The sequence below is a fragment of the Leptonychotes weddellii genome, chromosome 9, assembly GCF_054177405.1.
Source record: "Leptonychotes weddellii isolate Sample4059 chromosome 9, ASM5417740v2, whole genome shotgun sequence".
NCBI lineage: Eukaryota > Metazoa > Chordata > Mammalia > Carnivora > Phocidae > Leptonychotes > Leptonychotes weddellii.
Window position 1 is genome coordinate 51,472,867 of NC_138377.1, and position 17,410 is coordinate 51,490,276.

Below are 17,410 nucleotides of genomic sequence, written 5' to 3' on the forward strand. Positions count from 1 at the left end.
CTGGGGCTCAATCCCACAACCCTGAGATCATGACCCAAGCCAAACTCAAGAGTCGGAGGCTCAAATGACTGAGCCACCCAGGTGACCCATAAATGTAAGCTGATCTTTTAGTTGCTATTATCATCATCATCATTATCAGGATAGAATCATAAGGACTTCAGCTTTGTAACTTCAGTAGATATAGCCTAAGTTCTAGCAACTATTCTAAATTCATCTCCTTCCACTTCTCTCTCACCTCCAAACTCTACATTTATTATCCAGCAAAACTCAATGAATTGTTGTGCTATGTTGAATAATGACTCCCCCAAATGCCCACATCCTAATCCCCAGAACCAATGAATATGTCATCTATGGTGTAAGGCCTGAGATTAAGATTCAGTATTAGGTACTGCCTTGAGACCTAATAATATTGGGAGGGCGTCAAATGGCCCAACTCCAAGTCTCCTACCCACTCGGCTCCCGCAGGTAAAGTTCCCTAGCTAAACAACCCTCCTGATCAGGGGCACCAGGCACAGTGCCTGCTTATCTCTGCGTAGGGGGTTTCAGTGCCCTGCAGTCCACAAAATTATTCAAACAAGGCAATTCTCTTCTCTGATGGGAATCATGCGCTCATGGGAACCCAACCCCAAATCCTGCCTCCCACAGCCCCCACTTGGTCACTGTATTCCCAAGTGCAGCTCCCTGTATTATATACACCACCCCCTGCATGATATTCAGTGTCCTCAGCTATGAATATATATGACCAGTAAACTGATGTCCATCTCATTGTTCCAGTGTCAGGTGTCATGTGTTTGCATCGTACCATTTAAGACAGAGAACCCTCCTTAACCAGTGAGTTAAATAAAAGACCATCAAAACATTAATTTCCTTGGAAGAAAAGGATTTTGCAAGATGTAAGTTTAAGCATTTTGAAATGGGGAGATTATTCTGGTTTATCCAGATGGGCCCAATGTGATCACAAGGGGAGAGAAAGAGGCAAGAAGATTACAGTCAGAAAGGGAAAATCTTAGAACTGAACCAGAGAGCAGAGAGCATGCTAAGCTGCTAAAGACTGAGGGAGGGGCCACAAGCCAAGGAATGTAGGATTGCTCTAGAAGCTGGAGAAAGCAGCTTCTGCTTTCTGATGTCTCCAGAGGACATATAGCCCTGCTGACACCTTTATTTTAGGCTTTGATAGTCAGAACTATAAGAGAATACATTTGTGCTATTTTAAGCCAGTAGGTTGTGGTAATTTATTACCACAAAAATTTGTCATCTTTAAGTACACTTTATGTCATGCCTCCGTGTTTTTGCTCATATGTCTGTCTCAGCTCAGAATATGCTTTTCATAGAAGACTGGTCCAATACTTATTTATCATTTAGATCAGTTCAAGCTTCACAGCCTCCAGGAAAGCTTCTCTGATATCTCCCCTGCCCCACACTCAGACTCAATAAATTTCTTCTCATCTACATCCCTTAGCATCCCAGGCTTATTTCTTTTTTTTTTTTAATTTTTTTATTGTTATGTTAATCCCCATACATTACATCATTAGTTTTAGATGTAGTGTTCCATGATTCATTGTTTGTGCATAACACCCAGTGCTCCATGCAGAACGTGCCCTCCTCAATACCCATCACCAGGCTAACCCATCCTCCCACCCCGCTCCCCTCTACCCAGGCTTATTTCTACTGTAACACTTAGAAGAGTCTAGCTCCTGACCAAAAATCTGTGTGTGATCTTTCAGGACCAACCACAGGCAAATACAAAGGCTTTACCTGACAGGCCTCATAGGGGAAATCTTTCCCCACCCAGACTTGGTGAACAGCCAATGCACTGCAGTCTCTGAAGGGACTATAGTGAAAGACTCAGGACCCCCGCACCCCCGGACCAGCCATGTTCCTATACACACCTACAGTCCCTAACAGCTGCTTCCATTCAGAGTCCTCTCTCACTGCGACCTTCTACTGAGCTCTTCCTCAGGCACTTCTCTTTATGGCTGAAAACTCTATGCAGGGAAGAGGAAGGAAACTTTAAGATACATTTTCCCCCTCAAACACTCAGTACTTTCCCACTCCTAGCCCTTTCCTCCTGTCCTTTCTCCCAGCCACTGTGTCTATCAAACTGCAGGGGCCCATTGTTTGGGGCAGTGAGACCACAGTGAGACCACCTCCACATCTAGGCCATTCACCTGATTCTCAATTAGTGCCAGGAACAGAGGGGAGCCAGAATTAAAGATAGCTAAGTTGTCAGGTATTGAAGTAGCCCACAAAGACAGGTCAAAATTAAAATAACAGTCATGCCTTTAATCACTTAGATCACCTGAGCTCTTGATGCACTTAGCACACATGAGTATAAGATTTTGACAATATGTTTGTCTCTTGCCTATCTCAGTGCTGTGTAGCCCACAACACAACACATACACACACACACACACACACACACACACACACCACCCACATGTTCCCTGAGGGCAGTAACACTGTCTTACTCATTCTGACCCTTTACCACCCAATTTAAGCTTTAGCACATATTTAGTACTTAGTATAGTTTTATAGAACTAAACCGAATTTTCTTTTACAATGTATCAAGTATTCATGGTCTCTACATCTGCTCTCAATGAAATGTGTATTTTTAAAGTTAATGAGATGTGTCTGTTTTTAAAAGTCACAGAAGAGTATATAAATATAAATGAATGTTGCTTTTTTTTTTTAGAGACAATGAGGGAGATACATATGATGTAATAAACACGTGACAAACTATGAGCTCTTCCAGTGTACTATTTATAATGATTCAAGTTGCCTGAGACTGACACCACCAAAATATCCAATAACTGTGGCTAGCGGTTATAATGCCAGGAGATTAATGGCACTGAGGTGGTACAGGGCATGGGGAGTAGATGCATAATAATAGCACCAAAAGAGAAAAGGGTTTTGCTTAAAGATTAAAAAAAAAAAAAAAAAGGTACTGAGAAGCAGCAGGTGGCCTTAAAACAATGCTAATACTTCAGAACAATCATAGGGAACTTCAAAGGCAGAGTGGGGCGGCAGGGGGGGGGTGGTGGTTTCCACTCACAATGGCTATTATAAACCCATGTAGAGAAAGGCACCAGGATGTGAAGAAAGAATTCCATGACACAATGACAATACAGGAAAGTTCATTTACAATAGAATCAAAATCTGTATGAGAATAGTGAGAGGTGATGAACAGGAGTCCAGCAGCAGAAAAAACAGCAGATCAAAAAATGGTTCAGATAAAGATGATGACAGCACTATACGAGGGCAGAATCAATCAGGAAACTTTAGGGTTTGGTTAATGAAAAGGTAACCAATGACCTCCATGTTGTAGAATATAATGGTTAATTCTTGGTCCTCAGCTTACTTGACTCATTACATTTCACTGACTTCTCCTCCCCTGGCTTCTAGAATATCATCCGTCTTGTTTTTTGTTTTGTTTTGTCCTATCTCAGTATCCTCACCATCAATTTTCTTTGCTGGTTCATCTTTTCTACTTCATCCACTTCACTCCCTTGAACATTGCACTCAGTCTCCTGGCTTTAGAAACCATCTGCATGCCTAAGACTCTTAAAATTTTACTACCACCCCAGATCTTTCTCTTGAATTCCAGTATAATTAATCCAACTACATTTCCACAACTCCATTTGAATATCTAATAAAATTCACAAACATAACATATGCCGAATTGAAATTCTGATCTTCCCCTGCTCATACACTCAATCTTTTCCTTCTCAGTAATGCCACACTCTAGTTGCTCAGGCCCCACAGATTGGGTCATCTTTGACCCTTCTTTCACACACTCTAAACCTGATCCTCTAACAAAACCTGTTGTCTTAACATTCAGTATATATCAATTATTCGACACAGTTCACAACCTCCACTGTTACCATCACCTCCAAGGCACCATCTCTCACCTAAATTGACAAGAGCCTTCGAGCCCATATTCCTTCAGGCTGGTCTCAAGACAGCAGCCAGAGTGACCCTGTGAATCATAGGTCAGATTAGGTCACATCTCTACTCAAAACCTTCCAATGGCTTCCTAAATCTCTCAAAGAAAAAGTCAAAGTCTTAGTAGCCTCCTTCTAGACCCACACCATCTGGCCCCCATTACTTCACTATCTCCTCCCTTAATCTTCTGCCCTTGTGCACTCCACAGAGATTCCTTATTGTTGCCACTTCAGGGCCTTTGTACTTGCCCAATCCCTGTCCTTGGACTGCTCTTCTTCCAGACACCCCATGGCTTATTCCCTCACCTCTTTCAGGTCTTTCAGGTCTTTACTAAAATGTCTTCATTTCAGTGATGGCTTCTCTAGCCAAACTATTCAAAATTACAAGCTCTTTCTCAATGTATTTCCTAATTCTCTTCTCTGACCTATTTTTCTCCTAGTACTTATCATTATCTAATCCACCATTTATTTTACTTAAGTAATCTTGGTTATGTGTATACTTTTTACTTTCCCATTCATCTGTTTTGTTCACTGTTGTATACCCAGACCTTAGAGTACTGTGTGGCAGATATAAGGGCTGAATAACAACTATGGAAGAAAGGATTCATAATGACAAATTTAGTGAATGCCTACATTTGCCAGGCACTATGCTAGTCATAATGCATGTATTATTTTTATTAACTCCCCACAACTACCCTAAGAGATAAGTTAGGATTACAGGTTTTTAACAGATGTGAAACAGGCTTGGAGATTCTAAGTAAATGTGTCCAAGATCACATAACTAGTAATTGGCACTGAATTACCACATTCTTTTGATACATAGTTCATAAGACCAAGTTACCACCAGAGAAGGTCCTTTTGGATGACTTATCCCCATGTCTGTGAACTTTGTGATGTCAACCGTACACTCTTTAGTGACTTTACACATTTCCAATATGTATACACGTATGAACACATGCCATAACAAAATTCTCATAGAAAAGTAAAAGTTAGAATCACTAATAATCATATTCCAAACAATATAACTCCCACAGGGAAATAGTTTGAAATATGATAAATAGTTTCATAGTCTTACCATGGTATTACCTTTTCTTCTTATCTCCCATTAATATCTATTCAGTTTACAGTTATTCTTTCCATGTTATAACTCATTAGACTATGAAAATCAATTTGATAGTTTAAAATTGGGGGATGGCAAAATTATTTTGTCAAGTTTTATGCTGCTTTAATATACTTTCCTAACCTTAAAATAAATCTGAATGAAATTTCAAAACCATTAAGAGGTTTATGTCTTATTAGAATGAAAAAGACAAACTAGCCATTAGTCAAAAAAAATACTGTTTGTTTTTGAAGCTTTGCATTTCTTATATGTTCTATACTTTTAGCTAATTTTGTCAGCTTGAACAACTGAACTGTCAATTCAGTTGGGGAAAATCAATACGGATTTCTGTGGGTATTCTTTTTTTATTATAATTATCTCAAAAATAATCAACAGGTTTTTTTTCTTATTTTTCTTCAAAACGTAATGTGTAATCAAACATATCTCAAAGGCAGTAATGAAAAATTTAGTACCCATATAATCATTAATATTTAGAAAAAAATCCACTTTCTTATAAGAAGCATCAAATTTAGTTCATATTTGACATTGTGCTTAATTTCTTATTATGGAGAAAACAGGTGGCAATGTGGTAAAATTGGCATTACCTGTAACCAGTTTAAAATTCACTTTTATCCTATATTCCAAATTCTTAAATTCTAAATGGGCTTGATCATTAAGCTCAAATTGAGGAACAGGTACAAAGTATAAATATATATAACTGGGCTTGGTTATAGGACTTGATAATATATTTAAAGAGAACTAAAAACATGCATTTAAAATCACACCTGAAGATGAGAGAAGTTTAGGGAAGAAAATATCTGAACAAATTTGTAAGGATCTGAGAAAGTTGATAATGTGTTGCTTGAAAAATAAATTGGTTTATAATCCATATTTAATGGTTCCATTAAAGTTTTTTTAAAAGAGTAATATTTCTCTTCTTCATTTAATTCACAATTTTATTCATTACAAACTTTCAAATTTATATGTTGCCAGGTTCAAATGCAAATGTTTCATCACTTTTGTCAGCTTAAAAAGAAAGGATTTTATAAATTCAAAATGCAATTATTTGGCTGCTCCTGGGAACTTAAGCTTTATTCTTTTGGTCTCAAACATCTCAAAAATAGATAATACATACATAAAAAAGATCAAGCCGAGGTTATTTTGAACTAAATAATGAATAAAACCTTAAGCGAAACCAGGAATATTTCTAAAAGAATTTATTCTCTTCTTCACATTAGGCTCTTTTAATCTGTTTATAACATTGAAAAGGCATATAAAAATAATTCGTTGGAGTCAAAGTATAATATTTCTGAATTATAAAATGAGGTAGCTATAATACAATAATAGTCCACAAGAATTGGGCCTATAATACCTATTAAAATAATCTTTAGCTTATAAAGATGACATAAAAAGTTAACTATTTTAAACTAATGTAAAAAAAAGTGCATTATTTCTGAAACTTTTAATAAGCAGTATTAAATTTCAAAACTATCCATACCTCAAATTTATAACTTATAGAGAAAAATCATTTTAAACCTAGCAATGCCTTAAATTTTAAAATGTTTAAAGAAGCACACAATTACATAAAATTAAGAAACCAAATAACCAAAATATTGAAAAAATTAGAAGATGAACCATGAGAAACTATGGACTCTGAGAAACAAACTGAGGGTTCTAGAGGGGAGGAGGAGGGAGGAGTCAGCCTGGTGATGGGTATTAAAGAGGGCACATACTGTATAGAGCATTGGGTGTTATACGCAAACAATGAATCATGGAACACTACATCAAAAACTAATGATGTAATATATGGTGATTAACATAACATAATAAAATTAAATTAAATAAAAATTAAATTAAATTAAATTAAAAAAAAAAAGAAAGAAATTACCTGGAACTGATTCCAGTATGTATTTCATTGTTGACCTCAAGTGAAATTCAAGAAAATGATATCATGGGGTAATTTCCCTCACACTATCCTGTCTCCCTCCCTATCTAGCAGGTTGTAGCCATCTTGACCAAATGAAATGAGAGGGTTTCATTTGGTGAGCTCCCAAACGAATCCCTTATTATCTTTCCATTTTTTTCCCTCATTTTTTATTACATAAAAAATTCCAAAGGAGTTGACTGATTCTAATAAAATATTATTAACTGAAATTATTAACATAAATTTGAGCTGCAAACTGGAATAGTGTTTTTCATTCAGTTCACCAGATAATTATGAAAGACCTGCAATGCCTAAATCATTAGACACAGAGGTAAAGACTAAAAATATAAATGCTCTGTGTGATACCAGCCTTCTGGCATTTATGACCTTGTGTAATTCACTCTCCTTGAGTGTGGGCTGAATGTAGTGATGTGATTCTAACAAACACACTATGGTAAAAGTGATGGGGGAGGGGCACTCGGGTGGCACAGTCAGTTAAGCGTCCGACTCTTGGTTCGGCTCAGGTTGTGTTGTCAGAATTGTAAGATCAAGCCCCATGTCAAGCTCCACACTCCTGCACAGTCTGCTTAAAATTCTCTCTCCCTCTCCCTCTGGCCCCATCCCTGAGCTCGGGCTCTCTCTCTGAAATAAATAAAAAAATCTTTAAAAAGAAAAGTGATGAGATGTCACTTTCAAGGTAAGGTTATAAAAGACTATGACTTCCTTTTCTGTCTCTCCCTCCCTCCTTTCCTCTCTCTTTCTCTGCTAAAGCAAGCCATCATGTTGAAAGCTACCCTATGGAGAAGCCCATATGGCAAGTAATGGAGGGCAGTCTTTGGCCAGCAAGTGAGAAATTGAGGCCTTAGTCCAACAACCTGGAAGACACGGAATTCTGCAACAACTGAGTGAGCTCAGAAGCAGATCCAGTCCCCACCCCTCCACAGTCCCCGCCTTGCAATTGGCCCTTGAGATGCCTGCAGCTGCAGCTGACACCTTGATTTCAGCCTTAGTGAGAGGCTTGAGCAATAGGACCCAGTTAAACTGCACCTGGAGTCCTGACCCAGTGACACCATGAGATAATAAATGTGTTATGTTAAGCTGCGAAATTTGGGGGTAATTTGTTACACAGTAATAGATAACTAAATACACTGTCTTCTAAAAATATAATTAAAGTAATAAAGGAATTAATATAAGGTAAGACATGATGTATCAAGAGTTTTGTTTTTTGTTTGTTTGTTCGTTTGTTTTAAAGCATTATGGTGGACCTAAGAATGATGATTTTTTACAAGGAGTATTTATTAGGAAGGAGATTACAAAAAGAAGGAAAAGGGAAGGAGATATTTTTAAAAAGAAAGAACACAGATGATGATCACGGACCCTGCATTGTGGCCCTAAGGAATCAGTAATTTATTCTGTACGTGAAGAACCATTAAATGTTTTTGAGCAGAGAAATTATTTTTTTTGAAGATTTTATTTATTTATTTGACAGACAGCGAGCGAGCACAAGTAGGCAGAGTGGCAGCAGAGGGAGAGAGAGAAGCAGGCTCTCCGCTGAGCAGGGAGCCCGATGTGGGGCTTGATCCCAGGACCCTGGGACCATGACCTGAGCTGAAGGCAGATGCTTAATGCTTAATGACTGAGCCACCCAAGCGCCCCTTGAGCATAGGAATTATAAGATGAGACCCCCATTTCTGTGAGAAAATTCTGATGCCATTATATTTGAAATGGACTGGAAATAAAAAAGAAAATAACCAAATCATTTAAAAGTCCATTGAAAAAGTCTGGATGAGAAGGAATGAGAGTCTGAGCCCTACAGAAGTGGCAGTAGGAACAGAAATGGGGAAATGGGTGTGAGGTACTTGGGAGCAAAACTGGTAGGGTTTGGTGAACAGAAGACTACGGGGAAATTGAAATAAAGAGGGAAGGTAAAAGTGGCACTGAGATGTTCAGCCTGGCTAACTTGAGAGAAACGGCAACATGAAACAAGGAAGGGAGCACAAATGGAGGAAAAATTTAAAGGAGCAAAGTAAGTTCTTTTGAAGTGGACGCGTTTGAGTAACAGCAGGATAATAGTAAGTCAGCAGTTTCAAATATGATTATGATACTAAGGAACAAAGTCAGAACTGCAGATTAAGATTTGGGAATAACTAACTTAGGGATGCTGCTTAAGCCATGAAAAGAAATGAGATAGCCCACTGAGTGCTTAAAAACCTCTTATTACTCTGTGCTACCTGCAGAATAAAATACAAAATGATTAGTTACCCACTTATCTAGCTTCAGCTGCTGCACATTCCAACATACATTCTATATTCCAAACACACAAGATGACTTATGGGTCTCCCAAGACACTATGCATTTTCACACCCCGTGCTGAGTCTTTGTGCATTTCCCATTCCTGAAATGCCCTGTTCCTCAACACCCATTTAGACTTTATGGAACTTCAAATGTCACCTCTTGTATGTTTCCAAAGCACATAGCCTTTATCACATATTATTACAAATCATCTTACCTTTCTGTTCTAACACATGAACCTTAGGGCAAAGATCAGGTCTTACTAATTTCTTATATCCAGTGGTGCCTTGAATATTTAGCATAATGTTTAAATGACAATGTAATTACTAGAAAAAAAAGGAAGAAAGGAGGAAGATAGAGAGACTCTGAATAAAAAATAGGAATCACCCACCTTTAAGAAACAGACCAAAGAAGAAATGAGGGAGATTAAGGAAACAAAATGGTTATTTGTATTTTAAAAGGGTGATGATGTCTCCTAATACTGACTGGAGAGTTCTCTTTAGTTACCACCCTCACATTGGTTAAACATGTCAAGTTCAATTTTTTTTTTTTTTAAGATTTTATTTATTTATTTGAGAGAGAGAATGAGACAGAGAGAGAGAGCACGAGATGGGGGAGGGTCAGAGGGAGAAGCAGACCCCCTGCCGAGCAGGGAGCCCGATGCGGGACTCAATCCCGGGACTCCAGGATCATGACCTGAGCCGAAGGCAGTCGCTTAACCAACTGAGCCACCCAGGCGCCCTTCAATTTTTTTTTTTAAATACAATAAAATTCATCTTCTGTGAAGTTTGGAAGATTTTTTTTTTTAATAAAAATTAGAGAACTTTGTCAAATCTTCCAGGAATTGTCACTATCCCTTAAAACACACTGCTCTACTTGACAGAGCTGCTGCATAATAACGTAACTCCATTCTTTCCTTAACGCTTCCCACACTAAAGAGCCATGACCTCTAAGACCACCATTATCTCACATAATTCTACAAGACTCTTTGACTTTACTTCATAGTACACATTTATGTAGACTCCTCATGGCAACCCAGTAACAGTCTTCAAATGTTGTCAACAATATGTCCTCTTAGTCAAACAAGACCTTTCTAACTCTAATCTTGCTGGTATCCAAGACCTTTCCCTAAATCCAGCTGCTTTCTTGATCTCCAACAATTCCATAAAAGCAGACAGGTGAGATACTCTCCTGAACACAGACCACTGCCTTGACCACAGCCATTACTTACCACAATTGGCAGTAGAGGAAATAGGGCTGTTCTGTACACTTCACCAGCACAGGCTCGATTTTTCTTGCTTGTATTCATTTCCTCGTTTTCAATATTTTATCTGTAAGGGGATATATAATAACTTGGCTGTTACTCTAAACTCTTTCTTTCCTAAAATCCCTATGTACTAAAAGAATGTTAATTCATGGTGTTTGAACAGTTTATGTACCACGGTAGAATTTTGTTTATTCCTTACCTGGACAAATTTAATACGACTTTCTTTTTTTTTCCTTTTCTTTTTTTTTTTTAAAGATTTTTTATTTTATTTTTTGACAGAGAGAGACAGCGAGAGAGGGAACACAAGCAGGCGGAGTGGGAGAGAGAGAAGCAGGCTTCCCGCGGAGCAGGGAGCCCGATGCGGGGCTCGATCCCAGGACCCCGGGATCATGACCTGAGCGGAAAGCAGACGCTTAACGACTGAGCCACCCAGGTGCCCCACGACTTTCTTTTTCTTAATATAGAAGACTCTCTACTCTTTGTTATGAGATCAATTTTTTAAAAATCATGCTATTCATCATCTTATAATGCATTCCCAAGAAAACTAACCCTAAATGCTTGCCCAGAAAATGACTGACAGCACAGGGTTTTTTATATTATTTTATAGAATAAATTTGCCTTAAAATAAGTTGCAGCATAATACAATAAAAATAATACTGTGATTATAAATAGTATCTGTTGAGCACTTAGTAGGTGTCAGGCGATGAAGTAATGAAGCCTCAGAGAGGCTAAGTCACATACCCAAAGTTGTACAATTAACACAAGGCAGAAACAAGACTCAAACCCAGGATCTGACTTCAAGTACCAGGATCTTAACTACTGTTTTATAATGCAAGATCTGAACCTATACAGCCTCTTAAAATTTATAACAAAACTTTAACATGTTATGGTCCTCAAAACACCACCAATGGGATGTCAGGGCAGACACTGCTAATTAGTGATAAAGTCAGATTTGCTGATTTCAAGTACCTTTTTAATGAATTTTCTCCATGAACTCCATTAACATGTTTTGAAAAGATCATAGAAATTGGAAAAAAAAAACCAAAACTCTGAATTAAAATATAATCTTAACTAGGGTACTCACAAGAATAAATGACTTATTTAACACTATTTCTGATTCAGTAAAGAATCTCTATTTTGGCAGGATGCATTTCTAAGAGCTCTGAGAGCTGACACAAATATCCCAAATGAGGTAACAAATTGTCCACCCACAAAGAAAAGATATTTCCTCAGATTCAAGATCTCAGTTGTTGGCTGGAGCCAGGGACCAGTCTTTCGCCAAATCCTCCAACACCTTGCCTCTCCTCCTCTTCCTTCAAGGTCTCATATTTTAAGTCTTTAGAGAGAAAAAGGAAACTTCTTCATTCTTCTCACATGTATGGAACACTATGTCAGGCAGGGAATAAAAAGGTGACGATGCTTATTCTCAAGGGCATCACATTTTAGAGGAGGAAACTAGTCCCAAAAGTACCACTATGTACCTTGTATTTCCACACATAACAGGTGTTCAATAAAAGTTAGTTGATGAAAACTGTGACTAGATATCTTCCCTAGGCCAACTGTGCCCTTTCTAGTTCTTTCTTAATGTTTAAAATAGCTGTGTGAAAATTGTACTTAAAAAAAATCAAGAAGTCAGATTCTGGACTACAATTTTAAAATATGAAAACTGAAAAAACAAAACAAAAAATGGACTGATTCAAAGACAATATATATTGCACAATTTTCTGGGGGTGGGGAGGGTGGAAGTCAGTAGGAGATTTGGCTGAGATCTGTGGTTTAGACTAAGATTCTTCCGGGGACTGCAGGATGGACTGAATCCTGGGTTTCAGCTGCAAATCTTTTTTGCTGGTGACCGAGCAGACAACCATCATCCCAGGTCCTATTTGAAGCACGCTCTTCAAACCACAATAGGAGATGTGAGAAATCTTCAAGGGCTCTGTGTCTGCAGTCACCACCATAAATTTGTAGATGCTTCTATTGAGAGTTTCATTGACTTCCTTGAGAAGCTGCCTATAGTTAACAAGACAGCTGAGCCATTTCCACCCATTTCACAGTGAAGTAGACTTCTATGAAGGGATTGGCTTTAGGAGTTAACAGACCTCTGTCTCTGTTGCAGTTCTGTAGTCTCATTATCTGCTCAAGGAACACAGAGGACTTCAAAATGAGAAGGCTCACCTCAGCCCAGGAGGAAAGAGCAGAAATATAAATTGAAATTTTTAATAATTGTTTTTTCCTCCTTTTTCCATCAAATACATCTAACTGCTAATCAGAGCTTCTGATAGGCATGAGATACCATTACACAAATATCAACTGAGTGGATATAATTCTATCATAGAGGAGATATTTGACAGATTAGTTAGCTCATGTCACCTCATCATGAGAAGCTTTTCAGTTTTTGTTAGTTTTTCTGAAGGTTTGAAATGTCTCAGAGATTCCCTACTATATTCCCAAGCTGCAAGGAGCCCAGGAATGCCAACCTACCTCCACTAATGGAGTTAGTGGATCACCACATCAAAAACCAATGATGTATTGTATGGTGACTAATATAACATAATAAAATTAAAAAAAAAAAAAAGAACATATCCTTCTACATTTAAAACTGCTGTTTAAGCTTTTTGAATATAAAAGAAGTGAAGATTCATTCATTCATTCATTCATTTATATATTTATTTTTTAAGATTATTTATTTATTTATTTATTTGACAGAGAGAGACACAGCGAGAGAGGGAACACAAGCAAGGGGAGAGGCAGGGGGAGAAGCAGGCTTCCTGCCTAGCAGGGAGCCCAATGCAAGCAGGGAGCCTGATGCGGGGCTCGATCCCAGGGTCCTGGGATCATGACCTGAGCCAAAGGCAGACGCTTAACAACTGAGCCACCCAGGCACCCCAAAAGAAGTAAAGATTCAAAGCAACAACCAAGGCAAGTAGAATCCAGGCATCATCCTCTGCTTTATGATTTCCTCTAATTTCTATCTCATGTCCAGGGAAAAGAATCTCCTTAGAAAGAATTTTCCCCAAACCTGGAAGTGTGCCTTTTGTTATCTCTAATTCTGATTTCCTCTCTTGCTAAATTCTCACTTGTGTTTGACCCAACATATTTATTCTCTTCTCTCTATTCAGCAGCCATCACAGACATACAGCCTTTTCCTTTATCAAAAAAGCATTTAGCCAAGAAATTTGTGTATAGAGTAGACACTGCTAAATGGGTGTGTGATGGAGCAAGATGCGGATGATTACGGCTCCCAACAGCAACAACAGAAATAAGGACAGTCCTTTAATTATCCCTCTCCTAGGAATTTCTCACTCTTGGTATTTCTCTACTGTCCCCCATCTGCTATTATGTTTCTGACCCTCTCTCTCTCTCTCCTGGGTCACTACCACCTTCAAGTAACAGTTTATTTCTTATGCTGAGCAGTCCAGCCATCAGTCTCCTTCAAACCATACCCTGGAGGGCTCTCGCTTTCCAACATAAAGAGGTCTCTCAAGGGGTCTTGTTAAAAAATGTCCAGGTACTTTAGGAGAGAAATCATGCCACTCCCAGAGGGGCAGAGCAGTGACCTTCAGTTGTGTTTTTTTAAAATAGTGTTTTGTTTTGTTTTTTTTCACTCCAGCTGTTTTGTTATCCAAACAAAATGCATGTATTAACAAAAAGTTAACTCAAAGATTTAAGAGCATTCCTTAATAACCATGCTATTGCAATACCTGTCTCAGAAAGCATAATGTCAGCAATAATTTATTCACTTATATTACAAACCACAAGAAGAAATGTGACCTGCCTAGTTACTTAACATCTTTACATTTCTATTCTTTTTAACCCTAAAATAAATGATACATTTGTCATGCCCTTAATTAAAGACAGACATTCATAATATTCAGGTTAAATGTAAGATTTAGTCCATAGGTTAACTAGAGAAAACCAATTTATTTCATTATTTGCCTGTACTTAATGAAAACACAATGCACAATGGCTGCAAATATAATAGTTATGTTGAGCTTAATTCCACTAGCAGATGATATTGTTAAACATCATGGGCTTGCATATGTATATATGTGCACATGCATACACTTATCAGTGTGTGTGTATGCACATATACATTGAGCTCATTTGGTTATATATTATAACAGTTTAGACTGTTAGCCAAAAGTAGTTTTTACTATTTTTATTTTAGTAAAATAAAACAAAATAAAAAGACTAGTTGTAAGGGTTTGCTTATCACACTTACTTGTTTTTGCCCAAGATAACATACTCCTGTAGTAAAGATGCCACTAAAAGATAATTGGACAATTAAATATGGTGCCATGTTTAACTTAAACAGAAGAGCATTCCAATGCTATCTGTTGAGGAAAACTTAAATTTGACAAAAAAAAAATTGCAGAACTGCATTATTTGATCAAACCATGCAAACTGTAATTTTCTTAGACCAGCATGTATTTCAATCAATATTTATGAAGTCATCCAAATGTTCCTCTCAATTGAACCAAATTTTACACTCATAACAGCCTCTCAACAAAGGCCTTGTCCAGTAATAATACAATACTATAGGTTTCATAATTTAAAGGCATTAACTTAAAATGACTATAGTTTATAACATGCAAAGTATACCAACCAGACCAGCATACCTGAAAGAGTCATGTCAAGATAATTATTTAGATATTCAGGGATTCGAAGTACTGAATCTGTGGAAGGGAGAAACAACCTGAAAGTATATTCCATCCATTGGGAAAAGAGCAGGTATAACCTGAAAGTATATTCCATCCACTGGGAAAAGAGTAGGTATAATTTCTACCACCTCACAAGTTAATCCTGTTTACACACCATGAAACCCTGTCAGACACATATTTGCAGAGCCTAGTGACTTAAACACAGCGATAACTACAATACCAATTAGCATAAATTTTAGGAGGAAGATGAATCTGATGGTAACATATTAACATTGGATTAAAATACCTTGCAAAATATTCTTTTCATAAGGTCCTTTGCCAAACGTTTGGTGTAGCTGACTACTATACAAAATTGTTTTATCACAAAGGAAATACTGTAGACTCTATATTCCTAATATATCCAGAATCCATCTATTTCTATTTCACTGATACCATCCTGAAACCATCATCAAATTTTACCTGCTATCTAACCTTTTCCTAGCTCTCCTATTTTTACTCTTATGCATCAGGGAGTAGCAGTAACCATGGAATTCTACAAAAAAAAAAAAAAAAAAAGTCTCTCCTCAATAGAGCAGCCAAAATGATCCTTCGAAAGGCAAGTCAGATCAGGTCACTCCTTTGATTAAAACCTGCAAAGGATTCCTTTCCTACTGCTAATAAGACTCAGACAAGGCCCTATAGAATCTACCTGCTCTTCCTTGCTTACTCTGCCTACATCCACAGTCTCCTCACAGATCCCTACACATGCTGGACGTGCACCTGTCTTGAGCATTTATCTTGTCTTCAGCCTGGCATGCTCTTTCCTTGTGTATCCACTTGGCTAACTCCTTCTCCTCTTTATATTTCACCAACCTCAGTTTCTCAATGAGGTCCTATGCACTATTTAACATATATATAGTAAACTACCCAGCCCCAGACCTCTTGTTCTCACTATACTCCTTATCTTATTTATTCCATTTTAGTTTTTCCATAACACTTATCACCTTTTATAAAAGTATATATTGTGCTAATTTCTTATTCTGTCTCTTGAATGTTGGCTTCTCAAGAGCAAGGGTCTTTGCCTTTTTAGTTCACTAAAAATGTATCCTATCTCTCATATAGGGTTGACACTCTATAAATATTTGTTGAATGTCCAATAAATGTAAATGTGATATGAATGTAACACAAGGAAGCTTCCAGTCATGAACATAGTATAAAACCTTCATGGAAATAACTTGGATTATGCCACTAAGTATTCAAACCTAAGAAACTGGTATTATTAGATGGCCCCTCCATATGCAGCAACAGTTGTCCTGAAATATTCTTCCAGGAAATGGGAATAATATCTCTTGATATGCAATTCCTGTTGGCCTTATAATTTTACAATTTATCATGGGAACACAGACCCCTGAATTCCTTGGATGCTATCACTTCTTAAATAATTTCTCTGTCACTTCATTATTATCTTTTCATTCACTTCTTACTTCTTTTCAGTTACTTTGACTTCACTCACCTTTCCCTGAACGATAAATGTTAGCATTGCCCAAAATGTCCAACCTTGGTTGTATTCCCTTTTCTATGCCTACAGATCCAATCTCCAATAACTGGAAGTCAAAGCCACTAGCTCTAGTCTTTCCCATATTTCTCTCCCTATAGCCTAACTGCTCCTTACAGACTTCCACTTGGATATGCTACAAACATGTTGAATGCAAAATTTCAAAGAATGATCTCACCACCATTGTAACCTAAAGAATTTTCTACCTGAATTCTTTACCATGATTAATGGTAATGATTAATAGCTTCATTATCAACCTAGTTGCCCAAACCAGGAACCTGGGATTCCTCTTAGCTATTCCTTTTCTCACCTGCTTTCACTTCCTATTACATTTTTCCAATTTCCTAAATATGTCAATTCCATCACATAATTACGTCTCAAATAATTCTCTTATTCCATTTCCCAAGCCACTGTGGTAGTTTTATTTCATTGTTATGAGGATTATTGCAACAACTTCCTAATTGAGCTCCATGTCTATTCTCTTCTCCATAGCAATCCCTCCTCTCCAATTTGTTCATCTAACAAAATCCTATTAAATTTTCAAGTCCCAGCAAAGCTTTCCTTGCCACCTTTAGTGTTCTTTCATGCTCCAAACAGTACTTACCAAATTGCATATTTTACTCTTTGGGAACGTCAGCAAGTCTGGGTGTATGGTTGCTGACTTCAGGCAATGGTATCACTCAGCCTGCATG

General features: G+C 37.6%; 1 protein-coding gene across 1 annotated transcript in view; it reads right to left on the minus strand.

Moving 5' to 3' along the window:
- Nucleotides 1–17,410, minus strand: part of LOC145723448 (uncharacterized) — a 1,060,322-nt gene that overhangs the window by 650,541 nt on the left and 392,371 nt on the right. The window contains exon 11 of the mRNA XM_081830597.1: nt 10,488–10,587. Coding sequence (XP_081686723.1) covers nt 10,488–10,565 — 78 coding nt within the window. The 5' untranslated portion in view covers nt 10,566–10,587. The remainder of the gene's footprint in view (nt 1–10,487; nt 10,588–17,410) is intronic.